This window comes from Hyperolius riggenbachi, chromosome 1 (assembly GCF_040937935.1).
Source record: "Hyperolius riggenbachi isolate aHypRig1 chromosome 1, aHypRig1.pri, whole genome shotgun sequence".
NCBI lineage: Eukaryota > Metazoa > Chordata > Amphibia > Anura > Hyperoliidae > Hyperolius > Hyperolius riggenbachi.
The window spans coordinates 227544003-227562556 of NC_090646.1; the positions used below are offsets into that span (position 1 = coordinate 227544003).

Here is an 18554-nt window from a genome sequence, read left to right on the forward strand (position 1 = left end):
CCAGGTACATGTTGCCTTGTATCGAATGGTACCAAGCAGTATAGAAAACTCAGCTGTGAGGAAAACCTGCTGGCTGTTGTGGATCTAAATCACATGAGCAGCCAATGGAACTAGAGGAGGAAAGCGGAAAGCTCTTTACCTCAGAAAGCAGAAGATGACTATTCAGTGTTTTTTTCCCCTTTTGAACGTTATGCAAATGATTAATTTACAATGTCTCTGCACATCTTCCCTATAGTAGAATCCTATTCGGTGCAATGCAAAACTTCCCTAGTTTTAGTGAAGTGAGGCGCATATTCATTTCAATGGGGTAAAGCAAGACAATGTGCAGAATACTGTAATCTACAGTGGCCAATCATATTTATGGTTTCTGAAGTCAGAGTTGCATGAAATTAAACTAATAAACGATAACAGAATATCTAACAGAATACATTACTGTAACCTGCTGGGTCTGTATGACCTTGTTTATACAGCTGAGAAATGATGCATGTGTCTTTTAGGCTTATTCAACCAGCAGTGAAAGCAAAACAAAGTGCAAAACCATAGTAACGTAAGGCAACCAATCAGGAGCCAATTTAATAAGATAATATAGGGTTACGACTGGCTGCTTTAGGTAATGCTTTTACACAAAGCACATTTATTCCTTGCACAGTTATTTGAATAAGCCAAACTATGGTTGTAATGATTAACTATCATAGCTTGCACCTTCATTTAAATTCTGATTACTATTTACCATAAACCATTATAATGTATAAGGCCTCTTGCACACTGCAAGTGATTCCGATTCAGATTCCGCTTTTTAATCAGTTTTTACATCCGATTCAGATTCCGATTTGCAGTGTGCAGGGAGCAAACTGCAAATCGGAATCTGAATCGGATGTAAAAACTGATTAAAAAGCGGAATCTGAATCGGAATCACTTGCAGTGTGCAAGAGGCCTGTGATAGCCAATTACTGAAGGCATTCCCATTATTTCAATACACTGCTCTCTAGCAAACACTACATAGAAGAAAGGGAGAGACAGACTACATGAAAACCTTTGGTTCCTGCACAGTATGCCACCACTGAAGTAATTGGCATTGAGAATGTGCCAAAAATTCCCCTTTAACAGGTGTGTCTCTGACAGCACTAACATCAAACACCACAGCTGTGTGAAATGTAACATGGATTATGCAATGCCAGGGTGCAGTACCTGCAAGTCCTCTACACCTATCATAATTATTACTATGCTTTACCTCAAGAACATCAAGAACAGAGGGCAATGTGGCACCAGTTGTAAGCAGATTTCTGCAATGAAAGTTCTGAGGAGATGTAACACTAATGCATGTAAATCAAAATGAAATTAACAGGATAAGCAGATTGTATTTTTTAATTTATTTACATGAGTCTATTAGTCTAGAACTGTCCTCAAGTATCACCAACAGTACATGTTTTGTGGAGATCCAGAGGTAATCAGCTCTGCTGAGACACTAATTACCTCACTTGTGAATGTTTGTGGTTTTCTGCAAAACATGCACTGTTGGTGGTACTTGAGGACAGGGTTGGAAAGCCCTGGTCTACAAGACTCAATGCTTTCCCTACAACAAGAAAACTAAGTGCAATATAATGCAGACTGCAGTCTTTGCTCTCTTCAAAAAACTGTTACTGTCTGGCTTTTGTGCAGATCTTCTGACTATCAATATTCAGAGTTAAAGGACAACTGTAGTGAGAGGGATATGGACGCTGCCATATTTATTTCCTTTTAAGCAATACCAGTTGCCTGGCAGCACCGCTGATCCTCTCCCTCTAATAGTTTTAGCCACAGACCCTGAACAAGCAGGCAGCAGATCAAGTGTTTCTGACACTGGCATTGGGGAACTGGCATTGTAACTGGAACTGACATTGTTTAAAAAGGAAATAAATATGGCAGCCTCCATATCCCTCTCACTACAGTTGTCCTAAAAGCCTCATACAGAGGTTTGGTCCATTACTACTGCATTCCTCAAAAGCAGGAAGTGGCATGCTGTCCTCCCCATAGCACAGTAAGGGTGAATTTCCATCAGGTCCTCACATGAGTGTATTTCCACACAACAACGCATGCAAAATATGCAAAAAACTGTCAGCTCATTGATAATCATTGGGCTGCTCCAAGTTTTTGTGCAGAAGAAAAGGCTTACATGTCAAAGAATGTTGCATGACTAAAGGCTGCCTTACATTGTATATGAACATGTGTTGTCCGTAACACTGACAGATTATTATGCTGTCTCTGCAATGAAATATACCTGCAGGAAGCATGCAACTAGTGGAGGTCCAATATCTGATCTGTGCTTTTTCTGGGTCACTGACTCCAAGTGCCAAAAGACAGAGGATCAACACAACAGCCAGGCAATCAACATTTTAAAAGTAATTCTGCTTGTCACATTTCATTGTCCTCTCACTTTAAGTTTGATTTCATTTTATAGTGTGGATAACATTATGAACAGTGAAAACAGTGTTGATGAAAAAGACACAGTTACATAAGCAAGAAAGCCGACCAGGAACATTTTATAGCTAGATATACACTAATATCTATGATTTGACAACATAAAAGGAGAAAACACATAGTACACAGGGCATAGAGGGAAAGACATTGTTACTCTTTACCACCACCAACCTATTTTCCTTTACTTGATCAGTTGGAAATCATTTTGTAGTATTCACTATTACCAATTAGTACATACTATTCAATTAACATGAAATCATTAGAAAAAAAATGTTTGTAAGAGGAGCAGTGATCACTGATACGCGTAAAGGAAGGATTACTGAACCACCACTGGTACAAGCATTCCACCTAAAGGGAGTTTGCCAAGAAGCTGCTGATGTAATCCCATCACCTTCCAGCTCACAACCTGCAAAGCACTTTCACAACAACCACCTTACTCCTAGCAATGCTGTCTAAACTGTTGAATAATACAACCATTTTTAGATGAGGTTAGTTGTAGTATGAAGTTTGACTGCAGTTTTTGAAAAAGGTTTCTGAGAAATGTTTAGCTTGAAGGTTAGAAGAAAGAAGAAACAGCTCCACCCTGAAAGAGATAGCACAGCAACCTCAGTGGCAGTACAGAGAAGCAGGCCATGCTGTTCACTACTAAAGTAAAAGGAAGCTCCGCAGCCAAGCCATCTAGGGAAAGATAACCACAATGACTGACCCTTGTGGTGGCTGAAACAAGTTAGCTTGCAGTCCCTGAATGGTGCAGCAAAGAATAGTTATTTTTCCTTGGATGGTCTGTCTGTGGAGTTTTGTACTATAGCTTGTAAGGCAAACTTGTAATCTAGCGACAGGCAACCAAAACATGTCCAAACTGCTGTGCAAATAAAAGTCTCCGAAATGAATGCTGACATGAGCTGAATATGTACTGAACGGCATTTAATGATTTAAAAGGACACCTAAAGTGGGAGGAATATGGAGGCTGCCATATTTATTTGCTTTTAAACAATACAAATTGCCTGGCTGTCCTGCTGATCTCTTTGGCTGCAGTAACATCTGAGGGCCCATTTCCACTATCGCGAATTCGCATGCGAATTCGTATAACAATACAAGTGAATGGGACTGTTTCCACTTTTCAGGATTCCTTTGCGTTTTTCTGTGCAGAAAAAATTTGCATGGCAGAGCCATCAGAATTCGCATACCGCTATGCGAATCGCATACAATGTATCTAATAGGAAATTCACATGCGGTTTTGGGCATGCGAATTTTCATGCTAATTCGCATAGAAACAATAGAAAATCACACCAGCACTGCCATGGTTAAATTCGCATATATCGTCATCCATGCAAATGCGCATAAAAATTCGCATAGACCCACATGAAAAATTCGCATGCGGATGGGAATTTTTCCCGCGACTATTCCCAACGCACAAGTGGAAATGCAGCCAGAATCACACACCTTAAACAAGCAGGCGACTAATCCTGTCAGAAACATCTGATCTGCATGCTTGTTTAGGGTCTGTGGCAGCCTTTTTACCCTGGAGGAACCCTGCAAACAATGATTTGATCCCGAGGAACCCCTGCATTTATTTTGCAGGAGGAATATGGTCTTTAAAAGTTGGAGAGGCCGTTTATTTCACTACCCCCTATTACACTGCCTTTCATGATACTGCCTCCTTATTCTAGTGACTTTTAATAACGTGCTCATTATTATTCAGACCCCCAATTTAGTGCTTCTTTTTACAGTGCCCCCTATTATAATGTGCTCTATTGTACTTCCCCCACGATGGGGGAAATGCCAAGGATGCCCTGCAGAGTACTCAAGGCACCCCGGTTGAGAAAGCCTGGCCTATGGCTAAAAGAATTCAAGGCAGAAGATTAGCAGGACCGCCAGGCAATTTGTATTGTTTAAAAGCAAATAAATATGGCAGCCTCCATGTCCACTGGTCAAGCGTCCTTTGACCAATATGTGGATCTACAGGTCAGACTATCCATTCAGCACCACTAATTACTTGGTGCTGTGTCAAATCTTTAAAGAAACAGTTCAACATGCGTTCCTCCTGGGGGAACTTAGGATATCTGTGGCCAACTATGCTGACAATGATATGCATGTGAATGCTATTACAGCAGCGGGATGGCACATGTGCAATGGGATGCACCACCAGCTAGTACAAATATAATCAAGAAACTAGTCCAAGTGATGGAGGTGTTTGGATTGCCTGTACAAGTAGCATCGGGGGTCAAATGTCACCTTACTTTGTAAAATGAAGAACCCCTTAGCATGGTGGCACCATAGCCTTTTAGGTTATAGCAATCACATCATCAAATAGAAATCACAACACCAAAGAGAAAGAGTGGTAGATTGGCAAGTAAACAAAAAAGAGTGACAATTTCCTCTTGAGAGTTGAACACACAGCATCAAATCATAGCCATCTATCATGGCAGCATAAGAGACGGTCAATTTCAGTGGTGACAGCTGTTGCAGTATGTCAGACAGAACATCTTTATCTCAAAGAAAAGATGGCATAAATGGTTATGGATTTACACAGAGTCAAGCTCAAAACAGTATAAAAGCTGAAGCAGACCTGCTTCCTCATCATCCTCCTCGTCTTCCTCATCATCTGAGCTGGATGACAAGGGAGTTGGTGCAAAGTTAGCTTGATTATTGACATATCCAGCATACTGCATGCCTGTGAATTATAGAAAGCACAAGACAGGTCAGGCAGACAAGAACTCACACAGAGTAAAAAGAAAGGAGCTGGTAGCCATTTTTGGGTCATCACAACAGGATGCTTTTTTTCTGGCATTTTTCTGGGGGGCACAGAAAATGGTTTTGTACTGTGATAGCCAAGAGGAAAATGCGGGTAGAAAAATAAGTGTAAAAATAATACCTTTTAATGTCTAACAAGAAAAATAACATTCACAGCCCCATCCACAAGTATGGACTTCTTGGACATTTTGCACTTTACAAAATATTAGAGACTGAGGCAGAGATTCACCTCCCATCATGATATGGGAGGGCTAAAACTGCTAAAGTTACACTTGTATGGGACTTGCATGTCAGAACGACCCAAACCAAAGTACGGAATTCAATTCAGTTAAGAATCTGCTAGTGTTTCCTATCCAAAATGGTTTTTTTTTTTTTTACTTTAAAAATCAGTTTTCTATCAGTTATAACTGAGAGCAATTGATTAAGCGTAAAAGGACCGTTACTCTGGATAGCCTACAATGTAATTGTTGCAGACTCCTAGTGAATCAGTCATATGCATTCCTGACTTTCTCCGATTGGATAACTTCAAAAACTAAAGCTTGCAAACTTGAATATAGTGATGACATCATTATTCTGTCCATTCTGCATGATACAAGCAGTATACCCTTTTGCACTAGCTGCTTGTTGGAGACAGCTGTAAACTTGCCATGATTTGTAAAAGATTCCTGGCATCTGCTAATAGCCAGCTGACTATGCTGACTTGCAATGGTTGGAGTTGTTATGTAGTTTAGCTGGCCACTGCATCACAATGGGGGAGTGAATTCCAAGTAACGGATTACTGTTGTCATCCCAAAACAAGTGCAGTCATATTGATTTTTTCAGCACCTCCCCCAGGAAAATACAATATTGATCAAGCGAATATTTTACTACAGTATTACAATCATTTAAATTATTAATTCATACAGCGCTGACATTTTCCAGGGCACTTTATCGTTAACAAGTAGCAGCAACTGTTCATCATAGAATTCAGCTGCAGTCATAGTTGAATGCTCCAACCATATTCTATCTAGGGCAGGCCTGGGGCAAACTTTACGCAGCACATGCTCGCAACTTTTCACTGAGGGAGGGGGAAAGGAGGGGAATCCGGCCGCCTGTCGGAGGGCCAGAGAGCAGCGCACCCACGGGCCATAGTTTGCCCAGCGCTGACCTAGGGCAAACCCAAAGGGAATGAACTCATCCGCATGCTGTAATATACATTTAACTTTGCAAGCATTTGAAAACATTGTGGCTTAAATTTACTTTTTCTCCTTGGCGATATTTTGACTTTGAAGCCAGCAGCAAGCAAGGAAATGAGGACATTTTGGCACTAATTTTTCACCTACTTTTTCAATTGCAGAGTGCTAAATAGTTACCATGCATCAAAAGATGAAACATTGTCTCCTAGGAGAAAACTTAGGAGAAAAGGTGAATTGAATTGAGTCATCATGTCTTTCATACATTTTGCTCAGAGTTCCTCTTTACTCAACCAACAAAAGTCTATTTTCTATTTGACAAAATTTATGTAAAACTTGAATCAAGTAGTAAAATTCAAATAAAATCTAATTTAATTGCAGGCTGCATCCCTATAAATTGTACCTACAGTCCAAGATGTGAATACTTATGTAAGGTACTGTGTACGTCAGAGGAGGAGACTAGTCCTTGGAAAGTTTTCATAACAAAATTTTATAACAGGATCATAAAACATTTTTACAGTTTTTTCTCCTCCTACCTTCGGTCTTCTGCCAAAACACACACATGCTGTCACACTACTATTTTTAGCCATGCACAGGTATTATTTGCTTTAAAGATCTGCTAAATTACAATAATTACCAATGCCTTTTCTAGGCATAAGTAAGGACACTGGTACAGAAGAAAATGAACAACCAGGTTACAATTGTCATACACTGTCCGAGTTAGCTGTGTATAAGGCCTTGCATTTACTAAATGAACGATAACCCAGCCCTTCCGACAGTCTATTGTCAGACCCTCTACTTCTTCAGTGCAGAAAGAGTTGTCTCTGTTTAAGGGGTGCAACAATGCAATTTGGACATTTCCTTACCTGCAGAGATTATGGTCCTGAGCAGGATCTGATAGCTTCTCCAGTGCACTAAAGGGTTAGCTCTGCTTCTGCTGCTCCCCTGCCAAAAGTTTATTTACACTGGACGGGTACAGCAAATAAAATACTCACAGAATGTCAACTTCCCAGAGAATTACTGCATCGATACTATAAAAGGTGAACTTCTTAAAAAAGCAAAAACAGCAGATTGTGCAAACAAATTGTACACATTAAATCATGCTTGCTAGGACAACAGTTTTTATAGTTTACTAGCAGACCCAAGCCCGTTTAAAAACGGGCTATAGAGTCTGTTTTTCGCCGCCGCCCGCCGCATGTACTGCGCACGCATGGCTCCCTGTCCTCCTGTCTGTGTGAGGCTGTACGCAGGGACAGTTGCCTATTACCCGTATTTTTCGCCGTATAAGACGCACCTAGGTTTAGAGGCCAAAAACCAAGGAAAAAAAAAATCTTAACCTGGTGCGTCCATATTTCAGGAGCATCTTGTACATGACCTACTCCAAATGGTGTCCTCCTATGCCCTGCTGTCCGCCCCCAAGTGTCCTGCTGTGGCCATCTAATCTCCCCCCCCCCCCCCGCCGCTTGCCTCTACCCCCTCCTGTGTTGCAGGGTCCCCCCCACCGTGTGAGCAGAGGCAGCAGCTTACCTCCTCCATCTTGCCCGGGACGATTGAAGACATCCGGCTTCCTCTAGTGCCGGCTTGTAATGACGCGCCATTGATGGGGGGACCCGGCAACACAGGAGGGGGTAGAGGCAAGCGGCGGCAGAGGGGGTAGAGGCAAGCGGCGGCAGGGGGATTAGATGGCCACAGCAGGACACACAGGCAGGGAATCCCCGATGATGGTGGGTCGCGGTTCGTATCGGTGGGCGTTCCTAAGTCGGGGATTCCCTGCCTTTGCCGTATAAGACGCAGGGACTTTTTCACCCCATTTTTTGGGGAGAGAAACCGCGTCTTATACGGCGAAAAATATGGTATTATATAGGATAGTTTGCAATGGAACATTTAAATTAACCTAGTCCTACTAGTCCTTCTACAATACTTGAGTTCTATAATAGGAGATCCAGTGTAAGGTTAGTGTCACAATGCCTTTAGTTAAAAACTCAAGAAAAATCAGGATAGGTTTTGACTCTCTGCTGCTGGTTACTGCTCTATTGGATTAACACGTACATGTATGCATGCACTGCTCCACATTCTGCTCATTTATTAGGGATGGAAAGAGTTGATAGTGGAACAAATACGGTACAAACATGAATCTTAAAGTGAAGAACCGCGCATGATATAAAAAACAAACTGCACTTACCTGGGGCTTCTTCCAGCTCCTGGCAGTCGATCGGTGCCCTCGTCGCAGCTCCTCTCCCTCCCGGCGTCCAGCGGTGAAGAAGCCGACCTCGCCAGGTCGGCTTCCATGCGCTCCACGGCGGGGGGTCACGTGGTGTAGGGACATCATCGGGTCTCTACTGAGCAGTAGAGACCAGATGACGTCACTTACACCCGTGACCTGTGCCGTGGAGCGCATGGAAGCCAACCCGGCGAGGTCGGCTTCTTCACCGCTGGACGCCGGGAGGGAAAAGAGCTGCGGCGAGGGCACCGATCGACTGCCAGGAGCTGGAAGAAGCCCCAAGTAAGTGCAGTTTGTTTTTTATATCATGCGCGGATCTTCCCTTTAAACACTGATTTTTAACTGGCACCAAGAGCTGGCTTTTCCTCTAGAGAATTTGATAAATAAGGCCTACTCTTCCCATTGGGAAAAGTTTCACTCCAATAGTCAGGAAAATACCACATTCGATATTTTAGACTTTTGTGTGCTAATTCACCAATATTTTCACAACTTCCGGTAAAAGTTCAGTCATTTACCAAACCCTAGTTGTCAGTATCTGTGTTGTTACATGCTGTTCCATGCAGAAACCGCATTACACTAGGAAGAGGCATCCTGACATCCCTTTAGATGTACATGTTTTGTTATACTGCCTCTGTTTGCTCTGAATCTAGTCTCCATTAGTCTTTCATAAGATTTTATTTATTTGCCACAATGTAGCCTTAGATGAAGTCCAAGAGACTTTATACATGCCCTGCTTAGTTCATTTCCCCCACTAGCTCCTTTGCATTTTCAAACAGGAACTTAAAGAAACCCAGAGATGACCACTATTGAAGATATTTTACTTACCCGGGGCTTCCTCCAGCCCCATTAAGCATGGACACGTCCCTCGCCGTCCTCCCGCATGCATCTGTTAAGTGGCAATCAGCTCCGGTATTCGGCTCAGTTGGGTCCAATCTGACTCAGTGATGTAAGCCGGGGTCTTCTGCACTTGCGTAGGCAGCCTCCTGCTGACGTCACTGAGCTGAATACCGGAGCTGATTGCCACTTAACGGAGGCACGCGGGAGGACGGCGAGGGATGCATCCATGCTTATGGGACTGATGGAAGCCCCGGGTAAGTAAAAAATCTTTACTAGCTGACGTCTCTGGTACACTTTAAGAGGTTAAACTGCCGAAGGGTGGCAGAGGAACCTTGTTTTCTTTCATAATCTCTCTGCTTGCTGCTCTGCTTCTGCGAGTCTCGCACGGATACAGAAGAGAACTGTGGGTAATGGAACTGTGTTTTACCGCATGCTGTAACCTTGGTGAATTGGCATTTACTGACATTCACTGGCATTTGTTGAGGTATTTATTTAACAAGTCGGTAATTTACCTCACTGCTCGGTAATTTCAGCTTTTCATGCAGTAACAGCCTTGGTAAATTGACACTAAGTGCTCTGTAAAATCAGCAGTTTTCAGCATTACCGAATGTGATATTGCTTGGTGAATTGATGCCCATGTCTCTGCTTACGGTCTATCAGTGAAAGCCACTCAGCTGTAATGTAGCATAGATGGCATAATTACAAGACCTAAATGCCTCCAATAAAAAACTGCAAGAGGTCTAGTTGCTTTCCAAATCATGCAGAATATGAAATGTGATTAAAAGTGGCAGCCCAATGTCAGCAGGCATGACTGCAACTTGTAAGATACCCAAAGAAAAAAAGGCCTTTGCCATTTATCATCTTACGGTATAAGGGCCAGTTATCCATTTTTAAAGGTGGAGTTCTTTAAAGAGTACTTGATATCACATAAAATGTATTTGAATACATCTTGGGGAGGATACAATTTAAAATCTAGAATAAATGTTATGAGCCACCATTTCTCATCTAAAAGCAGCACACCAAGTTAGAAAGATTTTGCCCACCAAATGAGTGGATTTATCAAAAGAAAACATGTTTTTGGTGAAGTTCTGCTAATGAAGGACTCATTTTTAACAACTTTATAAACATGATTGTGGCTGTTTTTTGTAGAACGGTGCACAAAGCTATGTCTGATTTTGCAGACTCCCCATCTGCCTTTCAGCATCACAACACCAGGTTTCAACCGCATTTAGCATCTTAACAATGGAGCATGTAAATTGTATGAAAATCAGCAGCCAGGACACAGTGTACAAACTCTTTCTGAACTGCTGATATTTTGTTGATTCCTAAAACTGAATGGGAACTGTGGCCTTTGCCATAAGACACCTACAAGGCCTCTTTGCATGGTTAAAATGGTTTGAGGGCTCTTTTCCACTGCAAAACAAAACTGCAACCGCATACGTTTTCCCAATTTTGATGTGCGTTTTTTATGCGTTTGCATTTTCCGTTTTTCTGATTGGCAAGTGTTGTCTTGATTTTTTCAATACAAAACGCATTTCTATGCGTTTTTCACACATTCCTATACTTTACATTGAAACGCAAAACGCATCATAATCTCACAGACATGCGTTTCTTAAAAAAAAAAAAATTGGAATGCAGCAGTGGAAAAGGCCACCCAAAATTCTTATTTTAAACAGGCTGCACTTCAGAATCCGCAAACGCATGCGTTTTTGGCAAAAACGCAGCTAGTGGAAAAGGGCCTTAATGTGTTTTTGGCGTAGTGACTTTGAGGAGGTCTGTCTCTCTAGATATACTAAGCACTCTCAAGCTGTCGCACACAGGCACTTTGGAATATTTGCGATTAGCGATTTCCAAATCGAATCACTGTAGTGGAAAATACTTCTCGGGATTTCTATGATAAAGTAACAACTCTAGCGATTTAAAAATCACTAGCGATTTGCGATTTTGCGATTCAGCAATCACAATCACTCTAGTGGAAAAGGGCCCTAGTGTGATTAACCACTTTGCCGCCTCTTTACAGTATATCTATGCCTCTTTAAAGGGAACCCGAGGTGAGAATAATATGGAGGCTGCCATATTTAGTTTCTTTTAAGCAATACCAGCTTGGCTGCCCTGCTGGTCCTCTGCCTCTAATACTTTCAACCATAGACCCTGAAGAAGCATGCAGCAGGTCGGGGGTTTCTGACAATAAGATTAGCTGCTTGTTTGTTTTTGGTGTAATTCGGTTCACTACTGCAGCCAAATAGATCAGCAGGACTGCCAGACAACTAGTATTTGATTAAAAGGAAATAAATATGGCAGCCTCCATATTACTCTCACCTCCGGTTCACTTTAAAACTTTACTTTCACACCTAGGTAGTAGATATACGAATTCCCGCCACCAACACCGCTGTCCACACTCCCACTTGCTCGTTCACGTTGCCGCCCGCTCACCAGGAGATCCCCATAGCAATGATCGGCGGCTTTTATGAGAAGCCGCGCAATAATTCTGAAGAAAAAAAAAAAGTTTCCCATCCACAGTACACTTCCTGTAAGCGTACATAATAACAACACTTCCTGTAAGCTTACATAGAGGGACCTGCGAGGATAAAAGAACGGAGTGACCGACAAGAGCAGCTGATCAATGCAGCGAATCGACGGCGAGTACCGTTTTGCGGTACCAGCAGTATTTGGTCCTTAAAGAGGAACTGTCACAAAAATCTTAAAATTCAAACAGAAACAAATAAGAAGTACATTTCTTCCCCAGTAAAATGAGCCATACATTACTTTTCTCCCATCTTGCTGTCACTTACAATATGTAGTAAAAATCTGACATTACCGGCAGGTTTTAGGTTAGTCCATTTCTTCATGGGGGATTCTCAGCATGGCCTTTATCCTATCTAATAAAAGGCAAGTGTCGCTGCATCCCATGTCCGTCCGTCCTTTTTGTGCACTGCGCATGTGCAGGGACGCAGAGACACTGCTGAGAGCCGGAGAAGGACGGGGCCAGAAGGGGCGGGCGTGTGCGTCGCACGTGGCACATTAGGCACAGACCTAGCCCGTTTTTAAACGGGCTTAGGTCCACTAGTTCTTTATAAAGACATTCCCTGAAAAATATTTTTTACAATGTTGGCCAGCCTCCCTGCTCGCTGCACACTATTTTGGCAGTTGGAGGGAGCAACTGCCATTCACTAAGTGCTTTTAAAAATAAAGAAAACCTGTTGGATCACTATCCCATATTCTATGGTATTAACCAAAAATCAACTATTATTGGCACTTAATATTTAGACTTACAGGTAAGATATTACATAAACCTCCAAGTATCTCTGCAAAACTTGCTCTCCATGTCGGACTGGAAGACTTTCCTTTTAAATTCAGACTGATCATATCTCACATTATCTGTGCAGCCAGATCACTCCTTTTACAAAACTAGGGTACTACTGACATTCCTTCCATATGTCAATCAAAAAATCAAGTTGATCTAAATTTACACATGGAAAGATCACTAAGAGAGCAAAGATATTCTACAAATCCCTCTTTATTTGAATTCTCTATCAAATGGCCAAGTGATCAATCCGCATGGTAAGACCCCATCACTAATGTAGCTTTCTGCACCATAGAGAATGTTACCCATTACATGACCGTCTACTTTCTCTCTCACAAATTAACCAGTTTTACAAGCAGCTCTAATTCTCATGATTGTAGAACACCAAACTTTGCCCTCTACTATTACTAACTCCCCTGTCCCCATTACTGCCTATTTCCCCGCCTTAAAAACCTTCATACCTAGGAAGCTACTAATATACAGTATATTTTCTGTGTTAAAGAGAATCTGTATTGTTAAAAAATCGCACAAAAGTAAACATACCAGTGCGTTAGGGGACATCTCCTATTACCCTCTGACACAATTTCGCCGCTCCTCGCCGCATTAAAGAGACTCTGAAGCGAGAATAAATCTCGCTTCAGAGCTCATAAATAGCAGGGGCACGTGTGCCCCTGCTAAAACGCCGCTATCCCGCGGCTAAACGGGGGTCCCTTCACCCCCAACCCACCCCCCGCAAAAGTGTGTCGTGAAAAGGTCGCTGGCTGTCTCTTCCTGGAGGCAGGGCTAACGGCTGCAGCCCTGCCTCCAGTCGCGTCTGTCAGCGGCGCATCGCCGCCTCTCCCCCGCCCCTCTCAGTGAAGGAAGACTGAGAGGGGCGGGGGAGAGGCGGAGATACGCGCTGACAGACGCGCGTGGGGCAGGGCTGCGGCGGTTAGCCCTGCCCCAACCAGGAAGCGCTCCCCCGGTGTATCGAGGGGGATTTGGGGGTGAAGGGACCCCCGTTAAGCCGCGCTATAGCGGCGTTTTAGCAGGGGCACACATGCCCCTGCTATTTATGAGGTCTGAAGCGAGATTTATTCTCGCTTCAGACTCTCTTTAAAAGTGGTTAAAAACAGTATTAAAAAGTTTGTTTATAAACAAACAAAATGGCCACCAAAACAGGAAGTAGGTTGATGTACAGTATGTCCACACATAGAAAATACATTCATACACAAGCAGGCTGTATACAGCCTTCCTTTTGAATCTCAAGAGATCATTTGTGTGTTTCTTTCCCCCTGCATCTCTCATGCACTGAAGTTTCAGGCTGCTTGTTTCTTCCTGCAAACAGCTTTGCCCTTGTCTGTAATTCTTCAGTATGTGAAATCCCAGCCAGCTCAGAGGACGATTTATCCAGCTTGTAAAAGATAAGAGAGAAGAGAGAAGCTGCTCTAATCCTAAATAACACACAGGCAGTGTGCATAGAGGGGCCTGGAAGGAGGAGTTCATAGCAGAACCACAACACTGAAGAACTTGGCAGCCTTCCAGACACAGGCTGACAAGTCTGACAAGAGAGAGATAAGTTGATTTATTACAGAGACAGTGATAGTATAAAGTGCTGCAGTAAGCCAGAACACATTAGAATAGCTTATTGAACTTGTAGGATGATAAAAAACAGGATGCAATTTTTGTTACGGAGTCTCTTTAAATGTTGTTGTACTACAGCCTTATCATGAGATGGCATCTATCCTGACATGATGCGTTTAGACACCTGGATAGGTTGCTTGTCCAGGGCCCACTTGTTTCTCAAAGAATAACATCTTTGATATTTGATGATCTTTATGTTCTACCTTAGTTCTAAAATATCTTTTGTGATGCAAACTACAATTGCTTATACATATGATTATTGGATTTATCATTGTTTCATTGTTGAACATTTTTATAAAACAAAGATTTATTGATTAAAAAAAAAAAAAACAGAGAACTCCCCATGAGAAGATGGGCTAGTCCAAAACCTGTCGGTAATGTCAAATTTCTACTAATTACTGTAAGTGACAGAAACATAGGAGAAAAGTAATTTATGCCTCATTTTACTCTGGAAGAAACGTACTTCTTATTTGTGTATGTTTTACGTGTATTTTAAATTTTAAAGATTTTTGTGATAGGTCCTTTTAGGCCCCCGTTTACACTTAATCAGTTGGTATGCGTTAATGTGCGTTAGTATGCGTTTTTTCCATAGCAGTGCATTGGGAAGAAGATTTCAGTTAAAACGCGGTAAGTGTGAAAGGTGCCATAGGAAAGCATGGGCTTTACTTTGAAAAATGGTTTCCTTTCCGTTTTAACTGAGAGCAACTGAATAAGGGCTTGATTCACAAAGCCGTGCTAACTGTTTAGCACAGGTGTGCTAAACAGTTAGCACGTGAAGTGTCGTTCGCGGACTTTTGCGCACGCGCGCAAAGTGCCGGCAAATTTGTGCACGCCAAGTGCCTCGATTCGCGTGATCGCAGACTTTTGTGCGCGCAAATTGTCGGCAATTTGCACGCGCAAAAGTCCGCGATCGCGCAAATCGTGGCACTTTGCGCGCACAAAAGTCCGTGAACGGCACTTAACGTGCTAACTGTGAATAGAGTACTGGTTAAGGGCACTGCCTCTGACATGGGAGACCAGGGTTCAAATCCTGGCTAGGTCAAGTACCTATTCAGTAAGGAGTTCAAGGCAAGACTCCATAACACTGCAGGTGGCCTCCTGAGCGCGTCCCAGTTGCTGCAGCTCTTGAGCGCTTTGAGTCCGACAGGCGAAAAGCGCTATATAAATGTTCGGATTATTATTATTATTATTATTATTTAGCACGCCTGTGCTAAACAGTTAGCACGGCTTTGTGAATCAAGCCCTAAGTGTAAAAGGGGCCTAAGTAGTTAAAAGCAAAGCAACTTGCAACAGGCTAGCTAATAGAACAACAGGACCACTAGAGAGAGTCTTTCACCCAGATTGCAGAGTGCTAATCCCCACGATTCAGTTGTGTGTAAGGCTGCAGGTGGCACACACTACCTAAAATTTTACAGCCAGGATATACAGTAAAAGGATTTTAAGTTAGCGGCTGAAATAGCAGCACAAGACTGCTGGAGTTCTCCTCCTAAACTTTCCATTCCAGGGAAATGAGTGTGTTGCATGCCAGACAATGACCAATAACATTTTAGGGTACAAGAGGACCTCTAGCATGCATACTTTCTATTTTAGATTCTACATTAAGGCTGCTTTCACAGTAGGACGTTAAAGGCGCACGTCAGTGCAGCCTGTAACGCAGCCCACCGCAGAGCAATGAAAATCAATGGGCTGTTCATTCACAGTGCCCACGTTGCGTTACATTGTAACGCAGCAAGTTAACAGAAAGTGCTGCATGCTGTGCGTTATACGAGGCTAAGCCGCGTTAGACTGTTTGCACATGCTCAGTAATGTTGGAGGAGGAGGTCTCCCCTCATCCTCCGCGGCCAGCCACATGGCTAATTAATATTCACTGCACTGTGACGTGCAGTGTTTACTTCCTGGAGCGGCCACTCTGTGCGGTGATTGGATGGCGGGACCACGTGATGCGGATCACGTGGTCTCCGCATCGCACAGCACAAAAAGGCGCACCAAGAGCTGCATAACGCAGCTCTTGGTAGCGTCCTCTTCCAGCAGCACCAGGCGTTGCGTTAGGGGCACGTTATGCGACCTATAACGTCCCCTAAAACGCAAAGTCCTGGTGGTAAAGAATCCTAAAGGCATTTATCACCATTATTCCAATAACATGAACCTACACAGTGAGTATGTGGGAGGGACATTTTTGTTTTGCAGCATGCTAGGAGTTCTGTATAAGGTTACATTTTTGAGCCAAATGCAAAAGCTGGATTTACCTTGTTGTATTGCTGGTTGTGCTGGATGTGCAGAGGTCATTGAAGCAGGCTCTAATGACTGGCTGGTAACAGGAGGGCATGTTGCCAGAGAGCCAGGAGCAGGCTGCCCAGTCTCCGACTTCTGCCCTACCACATGAAAGGCAGAAGACAACACTGTATGTATGGAGAAAATGAAAACCAATCAGAACAGCAATCCATTTGTCCAGATAATATATATAAAAAAATGACTGTACGCCTTAAAAAGTCATAACTCCAAAATGTAATGCTTTGCAAACTATTTGGTAAACTACCTTTGTTCATACTCCAAAGAGTAAAAGCAACAAACTATTACTTAATTGATGATACTTTATTCTCCTTTATCAAATTTTCAGGAACGGCCAAGCCTGTGATGGTACATAATGATAAATATCTACAAACTAGAAAAGCCATTTTCTTATCACTCATATTTTCTGTCCTGAAACCTGTTAGGAAATACTGTATGTACTCACTGGGCCATATCACTGGTTGCATTACAAATTGGGCTTGATTCACAAAGCGGTGCTAACTGTTAGCACGCTTGTGAAAAGCCCCTTATGCCTAAACCAACTTTGCAAAGCCTGGTGCGTGCGAAACGGCGCTCCCGATGCGCCTATAAGGGCGCATTGGATGCGCCCTAAACGTTGCATGGGTGCAACGTTTAGGGCACATCCAAAACGTTTCGCGCACACCCGGCTTTGCACGTGCAAAGTTTTGCGCACATTACTTTGCGCACAATTTTAATCAGCTTGGTGCGTGCTAACTACTTGGCACCCTAGTTAGCACGCCCAAAGCCTTTAGGCGTGCTAACTAGGTTAGCACCGAATAGTGAGCGATACAATACAGTGCAATTCCACTAACATCAAAATATGCTGCATCACACCACTCACCCTGAGCTGCTTGGTTACTCTGTTGTACTGGTCCAAGCCCCATCTCATACAGCCTTATCAATCCCTGCCATGTACTGATGAGGACAAAAAGTCCAAAACAGGCTGTCTACATGTGGGTTTGATATGGCTGTGTAAAATTTAAAGCTATATGCTTGCTATACACCAGCGGTTCTGGATGCTTGCTTGGCTTTCCAAGGGCAAAAAAAGATAATTTGCATATTCAGTAGTAGTGCACTGTGGGTAACCACAAATGTTCACTTATAGCTGAATTATTGCAGATTTCCTTCTGTTTTAAGAAGGCAAATACACCAAACCACTCATTTTGCAATTGAATGCTTCAAAACCATTATTTGCAGCATGTATTTTGAGAGGAAAGACATTGGTGCTTAAAAAAGACTAAAGAAATGATCATTCATCATTTCTTTATTTAACTGGTCAAATCAACATAAATAAATCAATATGGTAATTAAAACTTTCTGCTTATTTAGCCTGTTGCACAACAGGCGCTAGAGAGCAGGCCTCTCAGCCCGCGCACACAACCCCCACATGTGAGCGCGACCCTGCGCACTCCGATGACACGGACGCAGGACCCAGGGGATTAACTAGGAAGGATTTGAAGAATCTAAACAGTCACAGCAGATTTACCTCCTTAGCGCTAACCCCGTGCTGGACACGGGGTAACCCGCCACGGAGGATTCCTCAGGCCCCGCTGGGCCGATTTGCATATTTTTTTTTTCAAACACGCAGCTAGCACTTTGCTAGCTGCATGTTTGGTCCGATCGCCGCCACCCGCCGCCGATGCGCCGCTACCCGCCGCGATATAGGGCCCCCCCGCATACCCCTTGCGCAGCCTGGCCAATCGCCTCCAGGCTGCGCTATGGGGTGGATCGGGACTCCCTGTGACGTCACAACGTCACTCCGTTCGTCGCCATGGTGACGTGGGGGAAGCCCTCAAGGTAATCCCGTTCAGAACGGGATTTCCTTATGGGCAAGCGGCACCGGCGGCGATCGGAAGATACGGGGGGACGCCGCAGG

The 18554-nt window shown here is 43.2% G+C and overlaps 1 protein-coding gene across 2 annotated transcripts in view; it reads right to left on the reverse strand.

Moving 5' to 3' along the window:
* Nucleotides 1-18554, reverse strand: part of SEC24B (SEC24 homolog B, COPII coat complex component) — a 115829-nt gene that overhangs the window by 84841 nt on the left and 12434 nt on the right. The window contains exons 3-4 of one of the 2 annotated variants that reach the window (XM_068281523.1): nt 16615-16767; nt 5027-5131 (exon numbers count right to left, since the gene is read on the reverse strand). In XM_068281523.1, coding sequence (XP_068137624.1) covers nt 5027-5131; nt 16615-16767 — 258 coding nt within the window. The remainder of the gene's footprint in view (nt 1-5026; nt 5132-16614; nt 16768-18554) is intronic. The other variant, XM_068281531.1, reaches the window with a different exon arrangement.